A 23453-nucleotide genomic window follows, 5' to 3' on the forward strand; every position below is an offset into this window, starting at 1 on the left:
TATGTTAAGGTTTCCATATTTAATTATGTATATACAGACTGTCTTGTCTAATCTTTAACTATTTCATTCGTATTTCAGTTTTAGCTAGAGTTCAGTTTTGTATTTATAGTATGTATAATAGTACGTTGTAAGTTGATTAAACAACAAAAAACACTGTGGCTTTTTGGTTAACATATTTGTTATTATTGTCCACACAGCCTTGAGAGCTTTGGCGCCTCTCAACAAAATTAATAACTCAATAATCAAATAACTAAATAAGTTGAGTTGATCTAATGACGACAGCATCGAGAGCCTCGTTAATGTTCATCTCTCCTGTCGAGAACTTTTAAGTTTTTGAGACACGCATATTATATTTAGTTATACATACATATATATTAACTATATAGTTTATAAGCATTTATGCATTATTGTTAATGCTTTTCATATATACAGACTTTGTTTGTTTTGAATAATGCTAATATTACACATACGCCCCAATGGCCAAAACTTTTACTTTAAGCTTCAAAATTTGTGCCTAACTTATAAGTAAAACCAAAACACATTTAGAATCCTAAATATTTAAATAATATATATTATGTTATGTTGTATATTAACAAAGCTTATTCAACTAGGTATTGTCGCTTTCACAAGCAGTTTTCGTAATTGTAATTTTATTGGTGTTGCCTATCGAAGGTCGTGATCTGATTTTGGAACCAACTGACCAACGTATCTCGGGCGATAACATTCTCAATTAAATTAATTACTCTATAGATAATAGTAATATTTATATGAATGTATGTTATGCATTTAAATGTTATAATTAATTCATATAATATTCGCTGCTCTGTACAAATTACGGTATAAGAATTGACTCTTTTAGTTAGAAAATTTTCACATTTTTAATACATAGTGATTTAATTGTGAACAATTTGTTTATAATTAATATTATTTACGTAAAATACTTGCTAATTTCTTTTAAGTTAAATATACATTCAGTTTGTTTATCATTACTATTTGCCTAGATAATGTTTTATAGTTACTGGACAAAGTAAGTGCGTCTAAAAAGAAGTTGAATTTAGGAATTTAAAATCTTTTTATTAGTAAACGAAGGAAGTGCGCTTGAAATATAAGATCCAATATAGTAAAGTGAAAAAAGATATGGTAGTCAGTGCAGTAAATAAATAAATAAAAGAAATTTGTGCGAATTTAAAAAAAGAAAAAGGGTGCAGTAAAAGAAATTATAGTAAAAAAGACGGTGCAGCAAAATATATAATTTATAATAAATTTTGTATTTTGTGCTATATTCTATACAATGTAAACAATTGTCCTTAATTTTAATTTATTAATAGTTTTGATTATGCAAAAGAGTTATTTCAAATAAGTAAAATTAAAATAAAATAAAAGAATTATATTCAAGAGGACAAATTCATAATTTTAAAAAGATTTTATTTATTTAAACTAATAACATAAAATGTGCTCTTTATTAAATGCAAATTGTGCAATAGTAAGATAAGATGGAAAAATATATATTTTTTTAATAATTCATAAATAAAAAAAAAGTAAGTTAAGCCCTTAATAAACTCTTTGGTATTATTTGTTATTTAGTTAAAATGGCAAAATGTAGATGATAAATCTGAAGACCAATTCTGAGGTTATTGGCGCCTACATCTAACTACTTAGTCATAGTCTAGTCTAGTTTGAGTACCTTTATCATGCCTTGCTCAAGTTGTACTAAAACCAATGCATACCGATAAGATCACCAAACAACTGAACTCAACTGAAATCGCATAATTGTAGTTTATATATGTATATCTGATTAATAAGTACACCTATAAGTAAATTTATATATATTTTATATATCATTTAAATGGAATTTTAATGTTTATCATTCGTGCCGAACATCAACAATTGCTTATTATAGTAATGTGTGTATTTTTTTTTTAATTTTTTGGTGTAGTTTTGATTAAAATTGATTTATCCAGTTAGACATGAATGACATTTAGAGCCAAGTGTTTTCTTTTCATATACAGTAGAATATCATCAACGGTAATAAAACTTGCAGTTTATGTGCAACTGGCAAAGTTAACAACAATTTCATTTATCTTTTGCTATAATAATCATAATAATAATAATAATAGTTATTGTAATATATATAGAATTTCATTTATTATTATTTGTAATAATATTCGTAACGGTTTGAGACGTGCGGCGTGCCTGGATTATGTCTTAATGATATACACAAATGTTTCCTTTCAAATATTCCTAAGTATCAACTTGTCGTCTGTATTTTTGAGAGTATGTGTGAGTGCTTTGCAGTTGGAGCTTGTAAATAGAAGTTCGCTGAAGCGGCGCTTAAAAGTATGCTATAGTTTTATTTCTTGTGCTGCGCCAAGTGTCCGTGTGTGTTAGTTGTGTGTGTATGTATTAGTTGCTCTGTTAGGTACATAGTTTCATTGTGTTAGTGTCGTCTGTCGTGTTGTTGCTGTTGTTTTTGTTGTATAGAAATTCGTTATCGCTGAACAGTTAATGGTCAATCAGTTAATACAACTATATATATATATTCGATATATGTGCTTTAGCTTATATGTATTCCAATTCAACGCCAACTCAGCGGGAACAAACAATAAACGTGAAACGCAAACGCAAACGATTTTTCGACTACAACTAAAAGCTAGTTTAACATTCTGATTATCCATTTACTGCTGCTGCTGATAGTCGTTAGTGGGTATATTAGGATACATATTCGTAGCTGGCTGTTGTTGCCCTTGTGATTGCGTGTAGTCATAGCCGCTGCCGGCATCGCCGTATTGTGCTGACGGTGGCATCTCCATCGTTGGCGCCGTTGCCGCCATGGCAAATGGATTGTTGGCCACGTGTCCGGTGGCGCCATAGCTAATGGCATTCGTATTCGATTGCTGCATTTGACTCTGCTCAGTGTACTCGGGTGCGCCCTGCCAAAGTGGCGACTAGATAAGCATCATGGCTAATGGAATAATGATAGATGTGTGACTTACGAATGTCGTTTCCTTCATGTACTGTCCCATCATGCCCGCCTGGCTGGGATCATCATTGGTAATGGCGCCCATCGGAGGTGCCCACACCTGCTGCTCTTCTGCCGGTGGCTCAGCCCATGGCTGCAGTTCTCCCGATGCAAAAATGCCATAAAAACTGCAGCCAACCAGATGCACACATGCGGCCAAGGTGAAGACTGTGGTCCAGCAGCCAGTGGGCTAAACGAAAGTGGCTTTAAGCAAACAGAAAGAGAAATGTATTTCACAAGCTTAGCTTACATTTCTCTGAATGAGACCGTCCAGTGCGTAGGGTACTATGATGCCGGCGAGTGTGCCAATTCCATTCGAGAGTCCCATCAGTATACTGGCATAGCGTGGCGCAATGTCCAAGTGATTCACATTGTAGCCCGAGATGGCAAAGCCACTGAAAGCGACGCCACAAGTCAGTGCAAACATGGCACCTGTCTGTCAGGGAATAAAGCGAACACGATGAAGTGTTTTCTAACAGTTTAATCCAGAGTTTAAACTCACCGCAGTTGAGGAATGTGCCACGAACAAAAAGAAGAGTCCCTCCATGCCAAAGCCACCGCAGTTGAACAGTTTGCGCACATTAGTCGTGGATAGAATGCCATTCTTGCGCAGATGATCCGCCAGCATGCCGCCAAAGGGCACAATCGTAGTCATGATCAAGTGAGGCAGTGAACCCACAAAGCCCGCTTCCTCCACCTTAAAGCCGAACTTGTGCTTGAGGAACGACGACTGGAACAGCACAAGCAAATAAAAGTTCCAGGAGCGACAAAAGTTGGCCACAATAATGGCATAAACGGGCATGGAACGCAGCATCTGACGCCACGGTGTCGTCTTAATCGATGGCATTGTGGGATGCGCTGATTCGCCAAGCGATTTCTCAATGTACTTCAACTCGGGTATACTGATGGCGGGATGCTTGCGTGGATTCTCGAAACACAACCAGATCCAGAACAAATACCAAATGATGCCAAAGCAGCCATATGCATAAAATGGTGCCTGATAGCCGACGGCATCAGCGAGCAGCCCAGAGAGCGGCAGTCCAACAACCACACCAGCATACGAGCCCGAGAAGGCCAAGGTGGCGAGACGGGAGCGTTCCATGGGCGGCGCCCAGAAGCGCCAGATGCCGTGGCAGGCCGGATATGTGACGCCCTGTGAAGATGTAAAGATGGCTCAAAAAGATTGCCAAAAAAGATATCACAGATAGCACACATAAAGAAATCGCATTAAAATAAATGCTTTTGTTATTTATTTGTGCTGGCTTAGGACATGTTTTCATTTCATTTTCATAAAGCGAAATCCTTTCACCCCCAGAAAGGGGGAGAGACTAACAGTCTTTTCCCCACTCTTTTTTTGTTTTCTTTGAAAGCATGTGTAATCCTTGGCTTTGATCTGAAATCGAATTCGATATGATTTGCTTGTGTGTTACATACCTCAAAGAGTCCTTGCAGCACGCGCACACAAATCACCACATGGCCATGCATCAATGTCATGGCAAAGGGCACAATCAGATGCAGCGATGCAGAGCTGACAATCGACAGGCCGAAGATTTTGTTCGCCGGAAATTTGGATGCAATAAAACCGCCGGGTATTTGCGTAATCAGATAGCCCCAAAAGAACGAGGAGTCCACATGGCTTTCCACCGCCACCGTCCAGTTCATAAAGACAGTCTGTGCAAGTGCAGCAGAGGGGGAAAGAGTCGAAAAAGGGGAGGCGGAAAAGCAAGAGTCGACATCATTAAAAACTGCCGCGAGGCTTTATTAACGAGTGGATGAAATTTTCTATGTATGCGAATATTTGCGAATGTGTGTGGGAGTGTGTTAGAGAATGTGCACATGGGTGGGTGTGTGTGTATGATTGTGGGCGTGGCATTGTGTGTGACTTTTGAGTGATATGAACATGTGTGTTCTCTAATTGACAACAGTTGCTATCAAATGAGGCAAATTAAACGAAATTGTCAGCTTGAAAAGTAAAGTACATAGAAAAATAAGGAATAAATATCTCGCTAAAGACTTTAAATGAGATGAGAAACAAGGTTATTAAGCTTAGACGCTGTGACTTCAAATTTTAAATTTGAGACTGTTAAGATCAGAATTATGTATGTATATTTGGCTACATGTGCTTCTCTATATGCTTTAGAGTGTCTCTTCAGTGAGATATGAAAGTATATTCAAAGAGGGGATATTCTATCGCTTACTCACCCCATTGTGTTCGCCTTTGAGCTTGGCTGCCGACATATTGCAGCGCATGCCGAAGGCAATCATGAATCCCACACAGGCCATTGTGGCGATGGTGTAACGGGCCGGCATGCAAGGACACTCGGCCTTGCAGTACTTGTCGATCTTGCGCAACGGCGGCCTTTCAATCTCCTCGAAGGAGGCGGGCGACTCGGGTCCATCGTCGTCGTAGGCATGTCCGCCGCCGGGGCCTCGTCCCTCGCGTTCGCCGCCCTCCATTTCCTCGTAGCCACCGTGTCCGCCATGGTAGCCCTGGGAGATATCAAACTTTTCCATATTTGGCTTCAGGCTGCAAAGGGAGACAAAGTGAAAACGCATAACTCATGCCAATTAGTTGGTTGGTCAGCAACAGGTGAACAGCAATGGTATTCGGGGAGCGTGAATACACAAATATTTTCAGCTTGTTAAGAGCAACAAATTCTCCCCCAAATTCTGCCTTGTTGTGCACGTTGTTTTCCCAAAGGCATTTTGCGGATGCCGCCTTGGGGTGGCAAAATGTCACACAGAGACAGAGAGAAATTGAAAATGAATTCAATTTTATTAAGTGCTGATAGCAAACTCGAGGGACATTTAAAGTCAATGACGGGCAGGTAACGGGCATCAATTTGATTTCTTCATTTATTAAACTGATTGTGGTTTAAAGTCAGCGTTTAAATACCACAGTCAAAGCACTTGTCAAAGTCTGATTGATGACAGCGTAAGACGAGAAGGAAAAGGAGAACAAATACACACACACACACACACCACAGCATTAACCCTGGTTAAGTGACACATCAGCATTGATAACCCCTCATCAGAGAGAGAATAACTTTCTCCAGCTCTTTGGCATTTTTCCTCATAAATATCCAGACAATCGACTCCCCCCAAAACCCTTAAAGTATGCAATACAAACTAATAAGCAGCCACCAACCAGTCAAACAAGCCACTACCGTAGATCCTATAGCTTGTCTTTCCAACTCCGACTCCAGCTCCATCCGCATCGCTAACATCTTTGCCGTCGCCGACTGTCACATAACTCAAATGTCTGCCGCCAAAGCTACCCTCGTCTGGTCACGCAGCTTCCTCAAAGTCGCCTTACGTCTTTCTTGCTTCCTTGCTTTCTTTTTCTCTGCCTTGACCGACTTTAATGCCGGCATGTCTGACGCCAATTTTATGCGCTATTTATACTCAATTCTTTCCTTTTTTCGTTTTTTTGTCTCCAATGAGTTTGTGTATTTTGTGGCAAATTTTGGCAAAACCATTGAAATGGAAAGCCAAGCAAAGTTATTCACATCCATTGTAACTACAAATATTATAGCATATTTCTTAAATATTTATGATACTTTGCAGTTACAGATATTATAGTTCGATACTCTACACATCCGGAAGCCTAGGTTATTTTGAAACAAAATCTGAATTGGATTGAAATTAAGATAAATAATAATTTTAAATATTTTATAAATATTCTGGAGTTTTCTTTTGGCACAACTAAAATGTACTGTCTCAAATTATTAATTTTGCTTTTTGAACAAATGAATAAAACTATTAAAATTAAATTCAATTTAAGATCAATTTTGCTTTTATAAATAAAAGTATATTTTTTTACACTTTCCTTTCTATCTTCGTTATTTTACAGTTACCCTGAGTCACTAAAAACCAGAGTATTGCCAATTCGGCTGACATATTTAAGTTTGATGTAGTATTTTAGCTTTCGATGCGTTGCCAGAAGTTTTTTTTCAGCCACTTGTTTGGCGCATTTGATTGTCAGTAAAAATTTTGCAGACTTCGAGGCGCCACATAGATTATGGCGAACTGGCGCCGCAGTTTTGAGACTGCCAAGCGAAAGAATGGAAAGAGAGGAATGAAGGAAGGAGGCTAAAGAGATGGCAAGTTGAAGGTTGCTTGACTTTAACTTGGCCACAATGGCACACCCATTAGTCGAGCATTTAGATTTAAATGGAGCAAATGTTTGACTTGGCGGCTTGTCAGCGACACGAGCAGCGTCTTCACTTAACTCAGCGCTGACAATTCTAATTTCATTTTCACCAACAGCAACAAAGGAAGCGAGAAAGTGCGTGGGGCAGGCTCTCTTCTTCTTTTCTCTTGCCTTGCCCCTCAAGTTGCTCGCAATTCAATTTCATCGCGACGCGCGTTTCGAGTGCCACTTGAGCAAAGCAACTCGACTTCAACTACAGATCTATAACGGATGGCTGAGAGAATGAATGGAGTTCGTCGTTGTGTGGTGTCCTGGCAACCACAGAAAGCTCGTAAAAATCAATTTCATTTGCGTGCAGCCTTTTCAATTTCTTCATCTTCATCTTCACGCCTTCACGTTGGTATGCAACACTCGTCTAAACATTCCTTAATGAAAACGAAGCTCAATGACAGCCACGCTCACCTATTGTTCCAATTTCTAATTTGCGCCCCTTCAAGGACCTTGAGAAATCTGTTGTTCCATTTCCAATTCACTCGTTCGTGCTCATAAAATTGCATACCAGAAATTCATTCACATACTCGCACTTGACACACAAGCTTTGAGAGGAAAGAGAATGACCTGACTATTACCACTTTTTATCGATTTGTTAAAGAATTACGTTAAATACAAAATAAATAAAAATATATACATAGAAAACATATTTCAATATCTATACACATTAGAAAATTACGCTTTAAGATCATATTCGAATAATTTATAAACCACAAAAATATAAGTATATACATATTCCTAAGCTTTTGACAATCAATTAACCTAACCTATTCCAACTATCTCGTGTCTTATCAGTTCTTTCACAGTGTATTTTGTATATATTATATATTTCCGTCATTAATCGCGTTCATTGCGTAGGTAAAGGTTAAACTTATTAATTATTTTCTTCTAAGAAAAAAAGTGAAATCACACTTAAATTATAAAAAATAAAACAAAACACATGTATTATAGCCGCTTAATATTTGTATGAAACTGTTCTTATTTGCGAGCATATACAAAATAGTAGAACACGAAAATGCCAATTTAGTTATAGTTCTTGTTCCATAAATATAATTAAGTTTGGCAATTAAATTTGCGAATTTTTCTTTTTTTGTAATAATTTTATAAAACAACTTAAACGAGTCACAAACGTTTTCTTTTAACCAGTATTATTAACAAAAAATATATTTACATCGTATTTTTATTAGTGTCTTCCATTTTTGTATATATATTATGTATAGATAATTCGCGCACAACTTTTCATGTCGCGATCGAAATAGCGAATGCAAACTGATAGTCTAATAAGTCTAGATGAAAGATCGAAATAATCAAAAATCTTTGGAGGAATATTTATTATGTACCTTGAACCACAGATGTCGCTAAAGCAATCTTGATAAGAGAAATGTAAAAGGTTGTTGTATACTTTTTGGCTGTATCATTTGAGAGGTCATTTAAGTCTAACCCAGTCTAAGTCTAAGTCTTCCCATTTCTAAATTACGCTATCAAGGTCTTCTAGAAATCAGTTGGGCCATTTCTATTGAATTGTGAATTGTCATCCTGGCGTGACCATAAAATTACATTTCAGGAATTTATTCATTCAATATGCTTATGCCTTTATTGTGTTGTGCTTGCCACACGAGCTGCCTCGTATGTTGCCTGTCAGCTAGCTTCCGTTTAAGCACGTGCTGCTCTTGAAGCTGCTTGTTGCTCTGGCTGTCAACGTGTATGGAATTCCTGAGCCATCGGTGAGCATCCTGGACGTCTCGGCATGCTATAACTGCTGCATCCACTTACTGATTGACTACATGACTAACTGACTGACTGGCAGATTGACTTGAAAAAGCGCGAAGCACTGGGCGGAACTTCATGTGGTGCCTTTAATGACTTGTTAAGCATGCCAATAATTTTACAACTTTCCACCGTGACGCGACGCTCCGAGCTGCGTTACGCCGCGGCACGTGCGCAACTTTCGCGACGCCCCAAACTGTCAGTTCCCTGCCACATAAACTCTCATGTCTCATGCCCAACTGTGCCCTTCGCATGGTCAAGTTCAACAAAGCAAAAAGCTGTGTGGTGGTAGATTGGATACAACCACCTGACCAGCGTTGCGTTAAATTAAATTTTTTGTTTAGAGTGCAATCATATTTCAGTCTCGCCATATTGCACATCATATTTGTGGCACTGTGCAACAAATTGTAAGGCAACTTTTGAATCCCCTCAAATTTGAATTTGCTCTCTACTTTGTTACACAGTGTATTCCAATCGTATATACGATTCGTTCTGGCTATGTTATTGCTACTCACCCGCCAAACACGCCGCCCGCTTTATCCTTAAACGCCGTCAAGCCCTTCATGATGCTGCTGGTTGTTGACTGTTAGATATTTTACTTTCTCCACTGGCCGCCGGCTGCCTCCTCACTGGATGCGGATGCGAATGATGGTGTGCTGTTCTCTTGTGGCTGGCTGCTCTTGTTATCACTTGTGCGCATAAATATTTTGTAGCCTACTTCACGGCGGCTTAACGTGCCACTGCCACTGAATTTTGGGCGTGTCGAATCAGCAGAGGGCTAATTTGCAGCACACAGCAGATTTTATAACTCAATTTTGATTGGCTCGTTCCGCTTTGCAGTGCAGAGAGTGGGGAAAGACGGGAGCAAGGTGAGCTCTATCAGTTGCTCGCCATTTAAATTACAATTTCCTATATATTTATTGTTGTTTTGTTGCTGTTGCTGTAGCCATAGGTTGTTGCATTCTCACAGTGCCTGCCAAAAAGATTTGCAGCATTATTAATGGGTTTCTTTATGCCGTTTGTGCTGTGTGTTGTGTTTTGCTGCCGATAAGGAAATCCAACAAAATTTCATAATTTGCCACATTTATTGTTAGGTTTGTTGTTGCAACGTTGCCAACACATTGCTTAAGCGGCTTATGTTCATAAATTTGTTTCCCCGTTTGTTATAGGGGTGGACAAAGTGCTAGGAATACGACAGTGCGGAAATTTCATTTTATGGCAGTAAATTCATTTCAAAAGCAAATTGAAGAAGTTTAAATGATCAAGAGATTCATAAATGTATTTGTAGGCTATTTAAAAATAATCGTTGCATAATTTTAGGATGCAATGCAAAATTTAAAAAAGGCCACTAACCATACAATTTTATATGGTTAGAATCGTAACGAGAATTTTAAACAAAGAAGTGTGATTATTATTAATATGGAATAGTATTAGGTATTTAAATTTGTGAACATTCATTCTTTCTTTTTAATTCCTAATAAAAATTTAAAACATAACTTCTTAAGTTTAAATGTAATAAAAGAAAATATTTTTGGCTAAACATTTTATACAACTTTTCCATGTCATTAACATTTATAATTCAATATGTGTGCACATAAAATAAAATCGGCTGTCATTTGACCTTCCCTTGTTCGGCCTGTGTTCACTTACATTGTTCGCAAGTATTGCGTAATCCATTTTGGCGCTGTTCTCAGTTATGTAATCGCTCAACGTAATCCCAAACCAGTTAACGTATTATATTTATTGATTTAAATGATTATTTATACAACAAAATTTATAATACTTTAAATTATTATTTAGATATTATATGTTTCTTTTTTATTTTTTTTTTAATTTATGGTTTTTTTGGGGTTATGATATCACAAATAAGGTACACAGATTGTAGATATATAGACGTAGCTTAAATCGCTTGACACATTACACTTTAAGCTGCGAAAATGACGAGAGAGATAGATGAATAAGTAATTCCATCGGATTAGACACAGATTTGAAGGTTATGCAATCGATGTCGACAAACTAGCTCATATTTTCTAAGCAACACACGCCCCGTCCAAAAATAAAAATTGGTAAATTGAATTACTAAACTAATTGAAAACTAAAAGGTTTATGCTCAAGGTGGAGCCGACACGACAACATTCAGACAGAGTTGAGTGAGGACCCCGGCGGCAATCCTCAACGGCGACGACGACCACGAAACGACGACGACGACGATGATGATGATCCGCGTTCAACTCTGTCTGAAGACTGTGTGGCAGTCAGGTCGGGCGTTGCATGAACGTAGACCTCGCGAGGATCGCACAATGGCCGTAACCAGGTGACGCTGCCAGAATGCGACAGTTGCCACTGTTGGAGGGGCAAGTATATGTAGTATATAAGCAGCTATCTCAGTCGCATGTCGCAATCTGAGCTGGAAAGTAAATGCTGTTTATGTGGGCGGACATGAAGGAGGTGGGGGCGTGGGCGTGGGAGTGAGAGAGGTATGTGGGTGTATTGCGTGGTATATACACTGGAAATTTTCGACTACTGGAACTGGAAGGCGAACATGTGTGTGGGCCACAAGATTTTGCAGTGAATTTTTTGAATTAATGAAAATCAAAAGTGATTTATTTCTTTCTAGATTTTTGTCGATTGCACAAGCACAACTTCGATTTCAGTAGTATTTTTTAAACAATAATTATACAGTTATATATACACACACACACACAGATATATATGCGAGTGTGGATATAGATTTTAGATACTGTCGCTGGGCACACTCACTGGCACTAACGCTGCGGCGCTTGCTTGGCCTCAGCAGGACAACGCACGAAGTGAAACTAACGCCAGCAGCATGTGCCCTTCTTGTCTGTCAGCCAGCCAGTGGATGCCCTGGTCCAGATTATGCTCTGGTAACATAATCAATAGCACCGTCTCGCTTTCGCTCACACACTGCCGCAAGAGATGGCGCGAGTGTGGTGAAAAGCTTGAGCAAGTGTTCTGCGCACGCTCAGCCTTGAGCCTTGAGCGCTGTGCAGGAATTTCTATAACATGCCAGGTCGAGGGTTGTTTTCGGCAACTGTATCAAGCTGTGTGGGGGCAGCCAGGAGTGGGGGTTAACCACCTGGCCAGCAGGCTGCACCAATCAGCAGCGACTCGGGAGGTACATAGAGCAGGTCGGGCAAGTGGCGCTATGGGAATGGCATGCCAACAATGCGAAATCTCAGTTGTGCATGAAATGCTATTAACATGTTGCCAGGACATACTCCACTGTTTCGCTTCGCGCCAGGAGTAACCATTTCTATATGGCATTCCTTGATTATTATGAACCCATTCCCGAACATTATATTTCTCTCAGACTCTCTCTGTATCCGTTTGTATATAACGCGAGTGTCGGCCATTTTGAATATTTACTTTGTTTGCTTTCAATCGCTTTCCTATCTCTGTCTCGTGGTTCGAGGTGCGTGCCGCGTTGTGGGGGAAGACCGCTTAGCTGCTACGATTTATGATGCACAATACATTGTCCATTGGCTAGAAATCATTCTTATTGATTGCCCAGCCGAATGGAATGTCCAGTTTTAGTTTAAATCACAAAGACTTCGCTCCTTTATCAAGTATTTGAAATATTTGCTTTGAGCGTGAGATTTACGCTGCAAACAATTTCATCTTGAGTCCAACTTCCGTTTAATTAATTGCCAGACATTTGACAAACGAAAATAACTCTTCAAACCGCTAAATGAAGAAATCGAATTAAATTAAATGTGCTGAGATAAATTTTATTTTGACTTTGTGAATGAAAGAAATTTATCAAACTAATATTAAATTACTTTTTATTAAGGCAATTTAATGTAATTCTAAGGACAGCAGAACGGGGAAAAGATTAAAATTGGCTTTCGAAATAAATTAGTTAAAGTTTAATTTTTAAATAAATAATGACTGAGCCTAGACATTTGTATAGGGATTTAAGAGTATATACACAATTTTGTTCTAAAAACAATACGAAATAAAATCAAAACAAGTATTTCATTTAGTTCGCAATATCACAATAACCAATTAGGTTAAATATTTGTTAATAAATAACCGAATTAAAACATAAATTAACATAAACAACACGTTCAATAAAAAATGCTTCTGAAGTAAAAAGTTGTTGATTCTTTTTATTTTTGCCTCTTCAAGCCGAAACGAGCTGATTGCTACAATTTTTCGATTTGATATGTGAAATACTAGGCAAACAGAAATCAGCAGCAAGACGGAAAGTAACTTGCGGACTTGCAGTTTCTCTAGATCAGATTCACCTGCTTTTTTATTCTGTTCTCCTGTTGGTTCTCCTGATTCACATGAAAACTGAAAAAGTCTTAAGTCATCTCTGCAAATACCAAGCGAACAGAAAAGTGCAGCTAGCAGCAATAAAATTCAATAATACAGAAAATTAACTGTACAATGTGCTCCCTCTATGAAAGGATCACAACTCTCATACTCCCGCTCTTAAGATTCACATACTATAGAAAACCGTATCAGAATCTGAAGAAATCGAAGCAAATCATATTTGGCTGAGATTGTTGTTATAGTTTATTGTTGTTTGGAATCCAACTCAGTACAAACGCCGAAAAGATCTAAATTATCGTAAAGAATACCAAGCGAACATAAATCAGCAGCAAGCAATAATATACAAAGTGAAAAGCAAAACGTGTTCCCGCTGAGAGGATCAAATTCAAGCTCTCAAACTCCTGAAAAACTAACCAATGACAGCAAGGCATGTTTGAATGCATATCCAGATCAATCCACTTACTACTATATTATGTTCGCCTGGTGTTTCAGTTTCTCCACGTGGTATTTTGCAAGGAATCTTGAGATTTTTATAGTTGTTGTTTGGCGAACATAAATCAGCAGCAAGCAATAATACAGAAAGTCAATTTCACAAAGTGCTCCCGCTCTGAGAGGATCACAGCAAACTCTCATGCTTCCGCTCTTAGAATCGACATAAAAGATCATACCGATGAGAGCCGTATCAGAAACTGACCAATCGAAACAAAGCATATTTGGTTGCATTTCTAGATTAATCAGCTTGCTACTCAGTTATGTTCGCCTGGTACTCCAGTTGCTCCAAGTGGAATTTTACAAGGGGTCTGGTCCAGATGGTTGTAGTTGTTTTTGTGAACTCGACGCCTTTATCCGAATATGCATGATGATGGAGGGAGGGTGGTGGGGAGATAACCCTACGATAGTGCAAAATATTACATGAGTAAGAGGATGATTTTGCACTTTTCCCTTTGTCCAACACCAGTTCTCCTATAGAGGTTTTGTGTCACAGTTTCTAAAATGCGCACATTTTTCCTATGTATGAAATATCATTTACATCTGATTTTATGATTTTATTTTATGCAGAGTAAGTCTTTTTTTTACTATATTATATTCAATTCGTACTTCATCGTCTCAAGGACACGTAAATTGTCCTTGCGAACTTCCATTGAAAATTAAACAGACGAAGAGCTTACTTTCGATAAAGGACTTAGGTTCTTTAGCCGTATCCGAATTTAATCAGAATAATATCGTTTGATGATTTTAAGGGTAAGTATGATAAAATTGACAAGAATTCCTAATTGTCAGTATCGCAAAGACCGTCGGTATTAGTTATAGCATTCCTAAAATGAAAAATGTACCGTGCAAAAGCATTAAATATATAACATACTTACCTTACATCTTTTAGTTACCAATATTTTGCAAGCTCTAATTATTTTTGATTTATTTAATGCCAATAAAACATATGTAACTTATAAGCAATATAATACAACACATATTTTCGTCATTGAGCACGTAATATCAGCAGTCCACTTAAAGTAGCCAATAACCTAAGTTAACACTCAGCAACTGCCTCTATTCCCAGCATAATCCATATAACAAAACCTTTGGCTCTAAGAGGTTTCATCCCGTTTTCAGTTTTTCTCCATTATTGCGAAGCAACGTTGCTAATACGACGCATTGGTCTATCCCTCATAAGCATAGAGCAAACAGTCAAACAGTTGCAACTCAGCCAAAAGCTATAATAAAGTTGCGGAAGTAAACAGCAAAGCGAAATAAACAACAAGCGGCAGGCAGGCTTCGAGAAAATGGGAAATGAAATGAAAATCAACAAAAACATCAACCAGAGTCGCACAGGATTTTCACATATTTTTTTTTTTTGCCGCAATACAAAAAGGATACACGCACCAGGAAGCGCGAGCCTGCCAGACTGAAGGGCAGACAGTCGTCAACAGCATAGACAACGTGGCGCCCACAACGAATAATATCTCATATTAAATTTCCAAGTTTTTCCACTTGTGCGTCGTTTTACTATTTAAACAAAGCGATTAAGGGTGCACATCCTGTGGCTAAAAGCATGCAGCAGAAATCACATTGATTGACATAAATGAAGAATAATCGAATTGCGCTCATAAAACTCTAAACTAAGTGCTCTTCCACGCCTCCGAAGCCTCCTCCTCTTACTGGATGCGGCTCAAGTGTCAATCTGAGACACGCACAGTGGGACAACAATTATAAATTGGCGCTTTATTATCTTTAAAAAATGCAGCTTTGAAATAGGAGTAAAATAGATACGTTATATTTTTAGACAAAATTTGTAATTACAAATAATAAGATAAACATTTCTTCTATACTTCCCACTGTGTTGCGTAGGCGTGGCTGCCTTCCCGCTCTCATAAATTGTGCGCAAAAAGTGTCAAACTTAGTTGACAGCCACGACAGCCAGAGTCTGGGAGCGAGTGAACGTCAGCGGTAATTAGTGCAGCGGCGCCCAAAAGTCAGCTTCAATTTCATCGTAATCATCATTGTGTGTTGTCTCCAAACTCAGTTACTTTGTAGCTTGTAGCTTCTGCACTAATTACAAAATAACTTTTTGCTGCCTTTCGCTGTGAGCGTTGTCATCTTTGTTGGGATTCCCCGTGGCGGATATGATGTATGGCTTTTGCCGACGGGGATGGAAGTTGGAGTTAGCTGACAGCAAAAGGCTTTCGGTTTTTAATTAACAACACTGTGCAGCTTTAAACCGCAAAGGACATAGCAAAAATAAATCGCAAGGTTGGCAAAAGAAAAAGTTTCGCAACATCATCATCATCATCAACATCGGACTGGACAACGGTCTGCTTGTTGATTTAGCAGATTCATGCTGTCAATCCACACGTCCACCCACTCAATCACAAAACTAAACGCTGCTCTACTCTCGATAAGCGCGTGCCACGTAAATCTCACACCAAAAGACCGTAAACCGAAACCGAAGTCGAAGCTGAAACCTGGCAAAGTGGTTTGGGTTCGTATCTCTTGCCTGGGGTGGTTCTTGCCGTGTCTATCGCAGTGGCACAAAACGATTTCGCTTTCGTCAGTCAGAGATTTAATATTTATTTTTGTTTGTGTGCAAATAGCTGGAAGCAACACAGATATGAGGCAAAGAGGGTGCGGAGATGAGTGTGTGTGGATTGTCTGTTATTAGTTTTGAGACTGTGATAAAAATGGGCGTCTTATGGTTTCAATTCAACTGAAAGGCATCTAAGAGTAGACGGAGGTAAAAGGTTATCATAGCTATTATAGAAAATTGTTAATATATCAATTTTAAATAAAATAAATCATTTCAACATTTACATAAGTATTAAAACAATGAAAATTATGATTATACATATATATATATATTCATGTTTAGTAAAGTAAATTATATCAACATCTATATAATACATTTTAAGGTTAATTTCGAATTTTGTAAATTACTTTATTTTTTTCGTTTAATTTTCAAATATTTTACACTTCATTTTTTATAATTGTTCTTTCAAAGAGTTCCCTATTCAACACTTTCTGTATTTACGCTTGTTTAATTAGCATTTTGCCCATTTTGTGAATAGTGAACCCCATCAGACATATCCATTAGGCACAAACATAAATACATTCATATTTCTAAACGTGAACACAATGAATAACGACACAAAAGCCAAAGTGCCAACAACAAAGCGACGGCCGCCTGCAAAGCTGCAACTTTATTTTAAGCTAGAATGCACACACGTTTTGTCCTCCTCCGCCTCGCCACCAAACTTCTTCTCCTACCCTTCGGGCTTGCCACAACGGCGACACACCGGAAACGACGCTTTTGCGCCCCGGCGTGTGTCGGCTCTTTATGAGTTTTTGCTTTTTTTTACCCTCAAAATGCATAAATACTTGTGTATATCTCGGTCTATAGAATGTCTTGATTAATGTTGGCGTACGTTGGCTTTTACCCCTGCTCCGACTCCTCACCTACACCGACAGTGGGCAATAAAATTGCTGTCACACATCATTTGGTGAGTAGATTATGTAAGCCTATGACTCTAGATCGTAGAACTGCAATTTACAATTTTGAAGCATTTAAAAATCAAATCGGAATAAAGTCAACCGGACACCTGATACCCAGTCCTCTCTATAACTGCGTTGCCTGGGTGCTTGATGTGCCTGCCTGGCATCATAATGAATCTAATCACTTACGCTCGAGTGCATCAATTATGCTGCCATCAAGCATCACGGCCTGAATGAGGCGATGACAGACAGACAGGCGACCAGACGGACCGTGGGCCAGACAACAGACTCTGACAGGCAGACAAAATGACTGGCGGGCTCACTCACTGACTCTCAGACTTCGAGACTCCCTGACTTCCTGACGCGCGTGGCGAATCCAAACAGGACGAAGGGAGCAACAGAAGCGACGCATCTATTCATTGTTAACTCACAAAATTTGTTTGCAGCGTCATCATCAACAACAAAAACGACAACAGCAGCAGCGACAAGCTCATCAACATCAAGTTGATAACTTTATGATATTGTAACTGCTGATGCCCGGCATTCTGAGGGATAACTTCATGTATCTATGCAGAGTGATATAATTTGGAGCAGATTAGGAAGAACTAAAGATAAAATATAGCTGAGATAAGATTATATAAATAAAAAATGTAATGTTGAAAAATTCCCCCAACCACTTTAAATTTGAAATATTGTACTGCAGATAAATCCCAATTATGAAATAGTTTTGATTTTTAAATCTCTAATTCAATGTTTCTAATTACAATTAATTTTTAAATAATTTCAATGTTCCTTTTAACAATCATTCTTAAGACCCAGCAAAATCCCTTGCTTACTGTGGTCAGCTGTGTGATGAAACCACAAAAGTTGCCTTTGCGGCACTTTTGTGTCAAAGTTTTGCTCATTAGAAAAATATTAAATTTCATGGAAAGCTTTTGAAGTCAGTAGCTGGATACTAAGGACGAGGACCTTTAATTGTCGAGCATGTGAAGACTTAAAAGTCGCCTTTTATGCGGTTGCCGTCAAAGCGAAACTCAATTAAGCTGCACAACTCCCCGCACTCACTCCTTGCCATCCGACATCCTCTCTGATTGAGACTTGTGCAAGTGATTTAAAACTGCTGATACGGCAACAAGGACATCAATGAGGATGCTTTGTGTCATGGTTGCCAGCCAACGACAAAATGCGTTGCGTTGCCCCCTTATTCAAAGGCATTTTTAATTGAAATTATCTGATGCTACCTTTTTCTGGCGCAAGTGAAATTTGTGTTTTTCCGCTTTGCTGCCTTCCCATTTGCATTCAGCACTTCGAATGTGATTGATATGTAGCCAAGGATGGAGGGAAATCTTTGCTCCGTGCTTGGCTAGTTGTTTACATCTTTTGGACGCTAATAGCGGCTTTAAGTCAGCCAAGGATATGCCATAAATCCATGTTAATAACGCCGAGACAGGCCGAGTCGATCGCCCCTTTGCAGTCTGCTATAAGATGTGCTTAGGTTGGCAAAAATCGTGCTCGAGTCTCCTTTGCCATCGCCTCCTCTCTGTCACTATATGTGTATGGTTTTTAAGGGGAAGACGTAAATTCAAAGACATTTAAGTAGATTAAGCGACTTTCATGTTGTCCTTCCTCAGTCGCCGTCGCAATCTGCCATCAACCCAAATGAACGTCGACAGTAAAACAATTCACGAGGCACGCCCGGTGCAAAGGACTTAAGCACGACGACTACAGCGACGACAGCAGGACATAAAGCCTGCAATATGCCCCTCCACTCCAGAGAGCGACTCTCAGATATGCAAATAGCTCTTCAGCGTGGGCGTGGCTCAATGGGCGTTGCAGCAGCAAACAATGAAAGTAAATGCCAAAACATTTTATTGATTATAAGGCTGAGTGAAAACTGAAACGACCGTAAAGTGTACTGCAAGCACAGTGGAGCAGGCTTTGCAAGTTAATGGATTTTATATTATTTGAATTTGTTTGAATATAAAATTGAAGTAGAAGAAAATGTATTATTTTAAAAATTATATGAATTAATAAAACTATTTGATTCTAATTATTTATGGAAAAAGCAAACAAATACAATTTTGAAATAATTGGATTGAATATAGAATAAAATAAATAAATATTATTCACAAAATCTAACGGTAACAATAATAAGAATACAGTCGGTGATCGTAGTATATATAATGATCAATTTTAATAATAAGTTAACAGAAAATGTATAAAAAAAAGTACAATACGAATACCTTAAGATATAAACATTCCAAAAATAACAAATTTTATATTTATTTTACCTAATTACCACTGTACTACATCCTTGTTGTCGCTACTTCAGTTGCCATTACGCGGCGCCGGCAAGTATGCTACACTTTTTGCCTTGTCTGACAATGAGTGAGAGGACTCTGAATTGGAGTTCGAGGTGATGCTAGAAGTTGGAATTGGAGCTGGAGCTGGAGCCAGAAGTGAAGTCTGTGTGTGCGCGTGTGTTCTGGTTAGGGTAAGAGCATTGAGCATTTTAATAACCGCAGTAAAGCTCACAAACTCCAGCTGAAACGAGTGCCATAAATTATGCCACCCACCGACTAAAAAGCAGCAGCAACAGCAGCAACATTGACAATCGTGCCTCGCACTGTTTTGGCCGCCCGTCGAGCGATTTGTAATACACAACTCTACAACCGTGTCTCCCTCTCCTGCCTCTTCGAATTGCGCTTTTGGTAAGCAGAGCACAGTGGGTGCTTCCCCCTACAGTTTGATGTGTTTGATATATGGATGAAATTTAAACTTTGCAATGGTGTGCTCAAAGTGAAGACGAGGACAATGCGCATCAATTGATATTGTTGAGCACTTCACTGGTCAATGCGGCGTCATAATGCAATTGTATAATTTTCTTAAAAGCTCCACTCGATGTGAATACGCTCGTAGAGATGTCGCCAGGACTCGAGTGCACTCAGGCATAGAGCAGCAGCAAAAGATCACAAAAGGCATTAGAGAAATTAAAAATGCCCCAAATGGACGACAACTGGCAACTGGGCAACTGGGCAATGAACCCCAAATGTGTGATTGTCCAAAACAATCAGCCAAATGGCGTGAACTGGACACACACAACACACTTAAGGCCATTTTAGTTAATTGAAATGAGTGCAAAAATTGCGCCATGCAAATAGAAATTGAAACGGAAAGCAGCTTGCAAATATATAGTAAATAGAAATAAACGTAACAAATCCTTCCCAGGCCACAGCAGTCACGTTTCGCCGTGAGGCTTAGGCTTTAAGCTCGACCACCTGTGGCGCAGGACACGCCAGGACTCGCCAGGCGAGGCCACACGCCAAAGCAGCGCGTTTGCCGAATCACGTCTCAGGTGCAAATGAAGATTTATAAAATCGCAAATTGATTCAACGTGCAAGTGTTTTTTAATTTGTCGCAGCACAAGACGCCGGTTCACTTAATCAAATTTTTATGTGTCCTTTGGGTGCACACACATACAATCACACCCTGACACCTCAGTTACACACACACACATACACACTCATTCTATTTGTGGTCGTCTCGATTTCACCCCAGAGACCAACTGCCAGAAGCCACGTAATTGAGGGTTAAACTAGCGTGCGCCCATCAACAGGTAATTGCCGTTCAGATTGCCATTTTTATGACAACTTGTGGCTTGTTAGCGCTGCATAATTCATGAGTTCTTGCAGCAAGAACATCAGACATGAGACTTTAAGATTAGTAACAAAGCTCAGCCAATAAGCACTAACTGCTTGCTATTTTTATGCTTCTTTTATAATAATGACTGCGTCTTAGACATTCTCATGTAATATAACTACAGAGAGAAGATTATTTAGTGTAGATTGAAAAATTATTCAATATATAGTATGTATAGAATACTAGATAAATAAATCGTAGGTAAACAATCTAATACTTTTCAAAAATGTGTTTTTAAATTTCAACCCCATTCAAAAATCAATTCGCTTTGTTTCAGCTCACACAAGTAATTCAAACCTGAATCGTCATAAGTTGACACAAAAGATTTGTTATCCTTATTGCATATATGCGTATTCCGTTATACTTTTCAGCTATTTTTTGTATGTAAATAATATTGGGAATCCTCCCCCAATTGCCAATTTCAGCAGCTTAGCGACAAAAGGAAATTTGAATACGCCAACATTTTGTAGTGTCACGTTTTTTCTTTCATTTTCTCCAATCGCGCTGCGCATTTTTGATGATTTTTTTCTCAGTTCTTTTTCTGTTTGGTAATTTAATACAATTTTTCTACAGTTTTCTCAACGCAATGCGAAAATTCAATTAAATGTAATCGCATCTACTTAGTTCACCATAGATATGGGCATGACTGATTGGAAGCCTCAGAAAGTAAAAGAAAATTGAAAGAAAGAAAAAAAAAACGAAGAAAATTAAAATTGAATAAATAGCTAAATAAACACGCACTTTGAAAATAAATGCTAATTTCTTTTTCTCTTGTTTTTTGCTTCAATTGGCACTTCATCAAGAAAACTGAAAATGCCAAGTGTCGATTCCTTGTAGCGTCTAGGATAATAATGTGCGAGCACGTGCCAGGCAAATCCTTTTAATGTGTCGCACAACTTCGAAATTCGATGAAATCCAACATTTTATCATTTTTTATGAGTCTGAGTAGATTATGGCCGGCGCTGACTAAATTGATGATTCATGAACATAATCGAATAGGGCTTCAAACAAATATTCGCTGCAATGAAAATTCGAAAAAAAATTATTACAAATAAATAATAACAATTTGTACACCAATATTTCCTTATAGAAATACAGTCATTGAGCTCATATAAAAATTGCGAAAAACATTTTTGAAAAGAGGTTTCATATATGCAAAATAAATAACTACATTTTGTGGCAGAACACATTTGCTTGCTGATGAGCTTGCTTTCAGCTCTGGAAATCGAGTTACGTATGCTGAAAACATTTCAATTAGAGTCGAATTCAATTAATTACGTGGTAAATGATGACGGTATTTGGTGGCTGGTCTATTATGAGTTTGTCTAACCAGCTTAAAAGCCGGAAAAAACGTTTTCAATTTAGTTTCACAAGGGCAAAATACAAGGGAAGAGACGACAAATGGAAGCCAAGGACGTCAAGAAATTCAATTAACCTCGAGTGGTAGCTGCAGCATTGTGAGGCATAAAAACAAAACGCTGTGGCTTCAACGCGGTGGCATTCACATTCACATTCACACCTCATCAACATCAACATCAAGGGCACAACAACAGGAAGGACAGAGAGGGGAGGCATTGTGACTTATAGTCACAGTCTCCCTCTCTCGGTCTCTCTTGACTGCTGTCCGATGTTCCCAATTGTTAATAAAGCCCACGTTTGTTTGCCTTAACGCCGCACAGTTTAACCCCTCACCTCTCTTCGTCTCATATCCAGGACCAGTAGCATCCCTGAGCTTAGCCTCAGGTTATCGTCGGCATATTAAACTTTGCCTTTGCCCGGGGTAGTCAATAAAAAGTGCTCAGAACTTGGTCTGATTAAGAGCTGAGCAAACAAATCAGATGCCGACAGTTTATTTGCTTATCCTGTGTCTAAACAGCACTCTCGACTGTATTTTAAACTGTTTGCGATACCTCAGAGAAGAACTCTCCTTATGTGGCCTCAGCTCAGTCGTGTAATTAACATTTCAATTTTGTGCTCAGCGTTTCTTGTCCCCTTCCAAAATTCCCCCACTCCATTTGCATGCGATATCATCAGGCAAATGTATCTCTTCTGCTTCGGTACGTTCCGCCTCTAAGTTGACCCGCTATCCTGCTACTCCAGAATCCTCCTCCTTATGCGAATGTGCTGCGGCAATAAATAAATTGTTTTCCACAACGATTTCTGCTGCTGTTTTTGTTGACATATGCAAATTTCTGTTGGCTGCACGCGCACAACAAAGTTTTTTGATTGCTTTTAAGCGTTTCTCTCATTCTCTCTATCTATTTGGTACCCCTTCTCTATTCGTCCTGTGGTGGCAGGGGAAGCTATGGATCAGTTTGACGTTTATACTCATTTTGCAGATGGAGTTCAATGGGTTTTGATTGTTTACACATTGCTGGTTTGCATGTTTATATACAGCTTCGATAAATAACTATTGTAACATAATATAACAAGTATTAAGCATAAACCCGATAATTGCAATTACATTGCAGCAGCCCA

General features: G+C 38.6%; 1 protein-coding gene across 1 annotated transcript; it reads right to left on the minus strand.

Annotated features, from left to right (window-relative positions):
- Positions 1-1460: 1460 nt before the first annotated feature.
- On the minus strand, positions 1461-11829 carry LOC132793598 (vesicular glutamate transporter 1). The gene is made up of 9 exons (XM_060803599.1): positions 11751-11829; positions 10641-10919; positions 9506-9963; positions 5222-5546; positions 4454-4690; positions 3522-4172; positions 3270-3455; positions 2994-3209; positions 1461-2930 (listed from the first exon to the last, which is right to left on the minus strand). The coding sequence occupies exons 3-9, from the start codon at positions 9553-9555 to the stop codon at positions 2676-2678; spliced, it is 1920 nt and encodes a 639-aa protein (XP_060659582.1). The 5' UTR covers positions 9556-9963; positions 10641-10919; positions 11751-11829; the 3' UTR covers positions 1461-2675.
- Positions 11830-23453: the final 11624 nt, after the last annotated feature.

This window comes from Drosophila nasuta, chromosome 2L (genome assembly GCF_023558535.2).
Source record: "Drosophila nasuta strain 15112-1781.00 chromosome 2L, ASM2355853v1, whole genome shotgun sequence".
NCBI lineage: Eukaryota > Metazoa > Arthropoda > Insecta > Diptera > Drosophilidae > Drosophila > Drosophila nasuta.

Coding starts and splice junctions, on each gene's coding strand:
- LOC132793598 (XM_060803599.1), bottom strand. CDS start 9,555: ATGAAGGGCTTGACGGCGTTTAAGGATAAAGCGGGCGGCGTGTTTGGC. Junction 5,547..9,505: donor GCGGGCGGCGTGTTTGGCGG/GTGAGTAGCAAT, acceptor CTCCCTTTGCAG/CCTGAAGCCAAATATGGAAA. Junction 3,210..3,269: donor ACGGTCTCATTCAGAGAAAT/GTAAGCTAAGCT, acceptor ACTTTCGTTTAG/CCCACTGGCTGCTGGACCAC.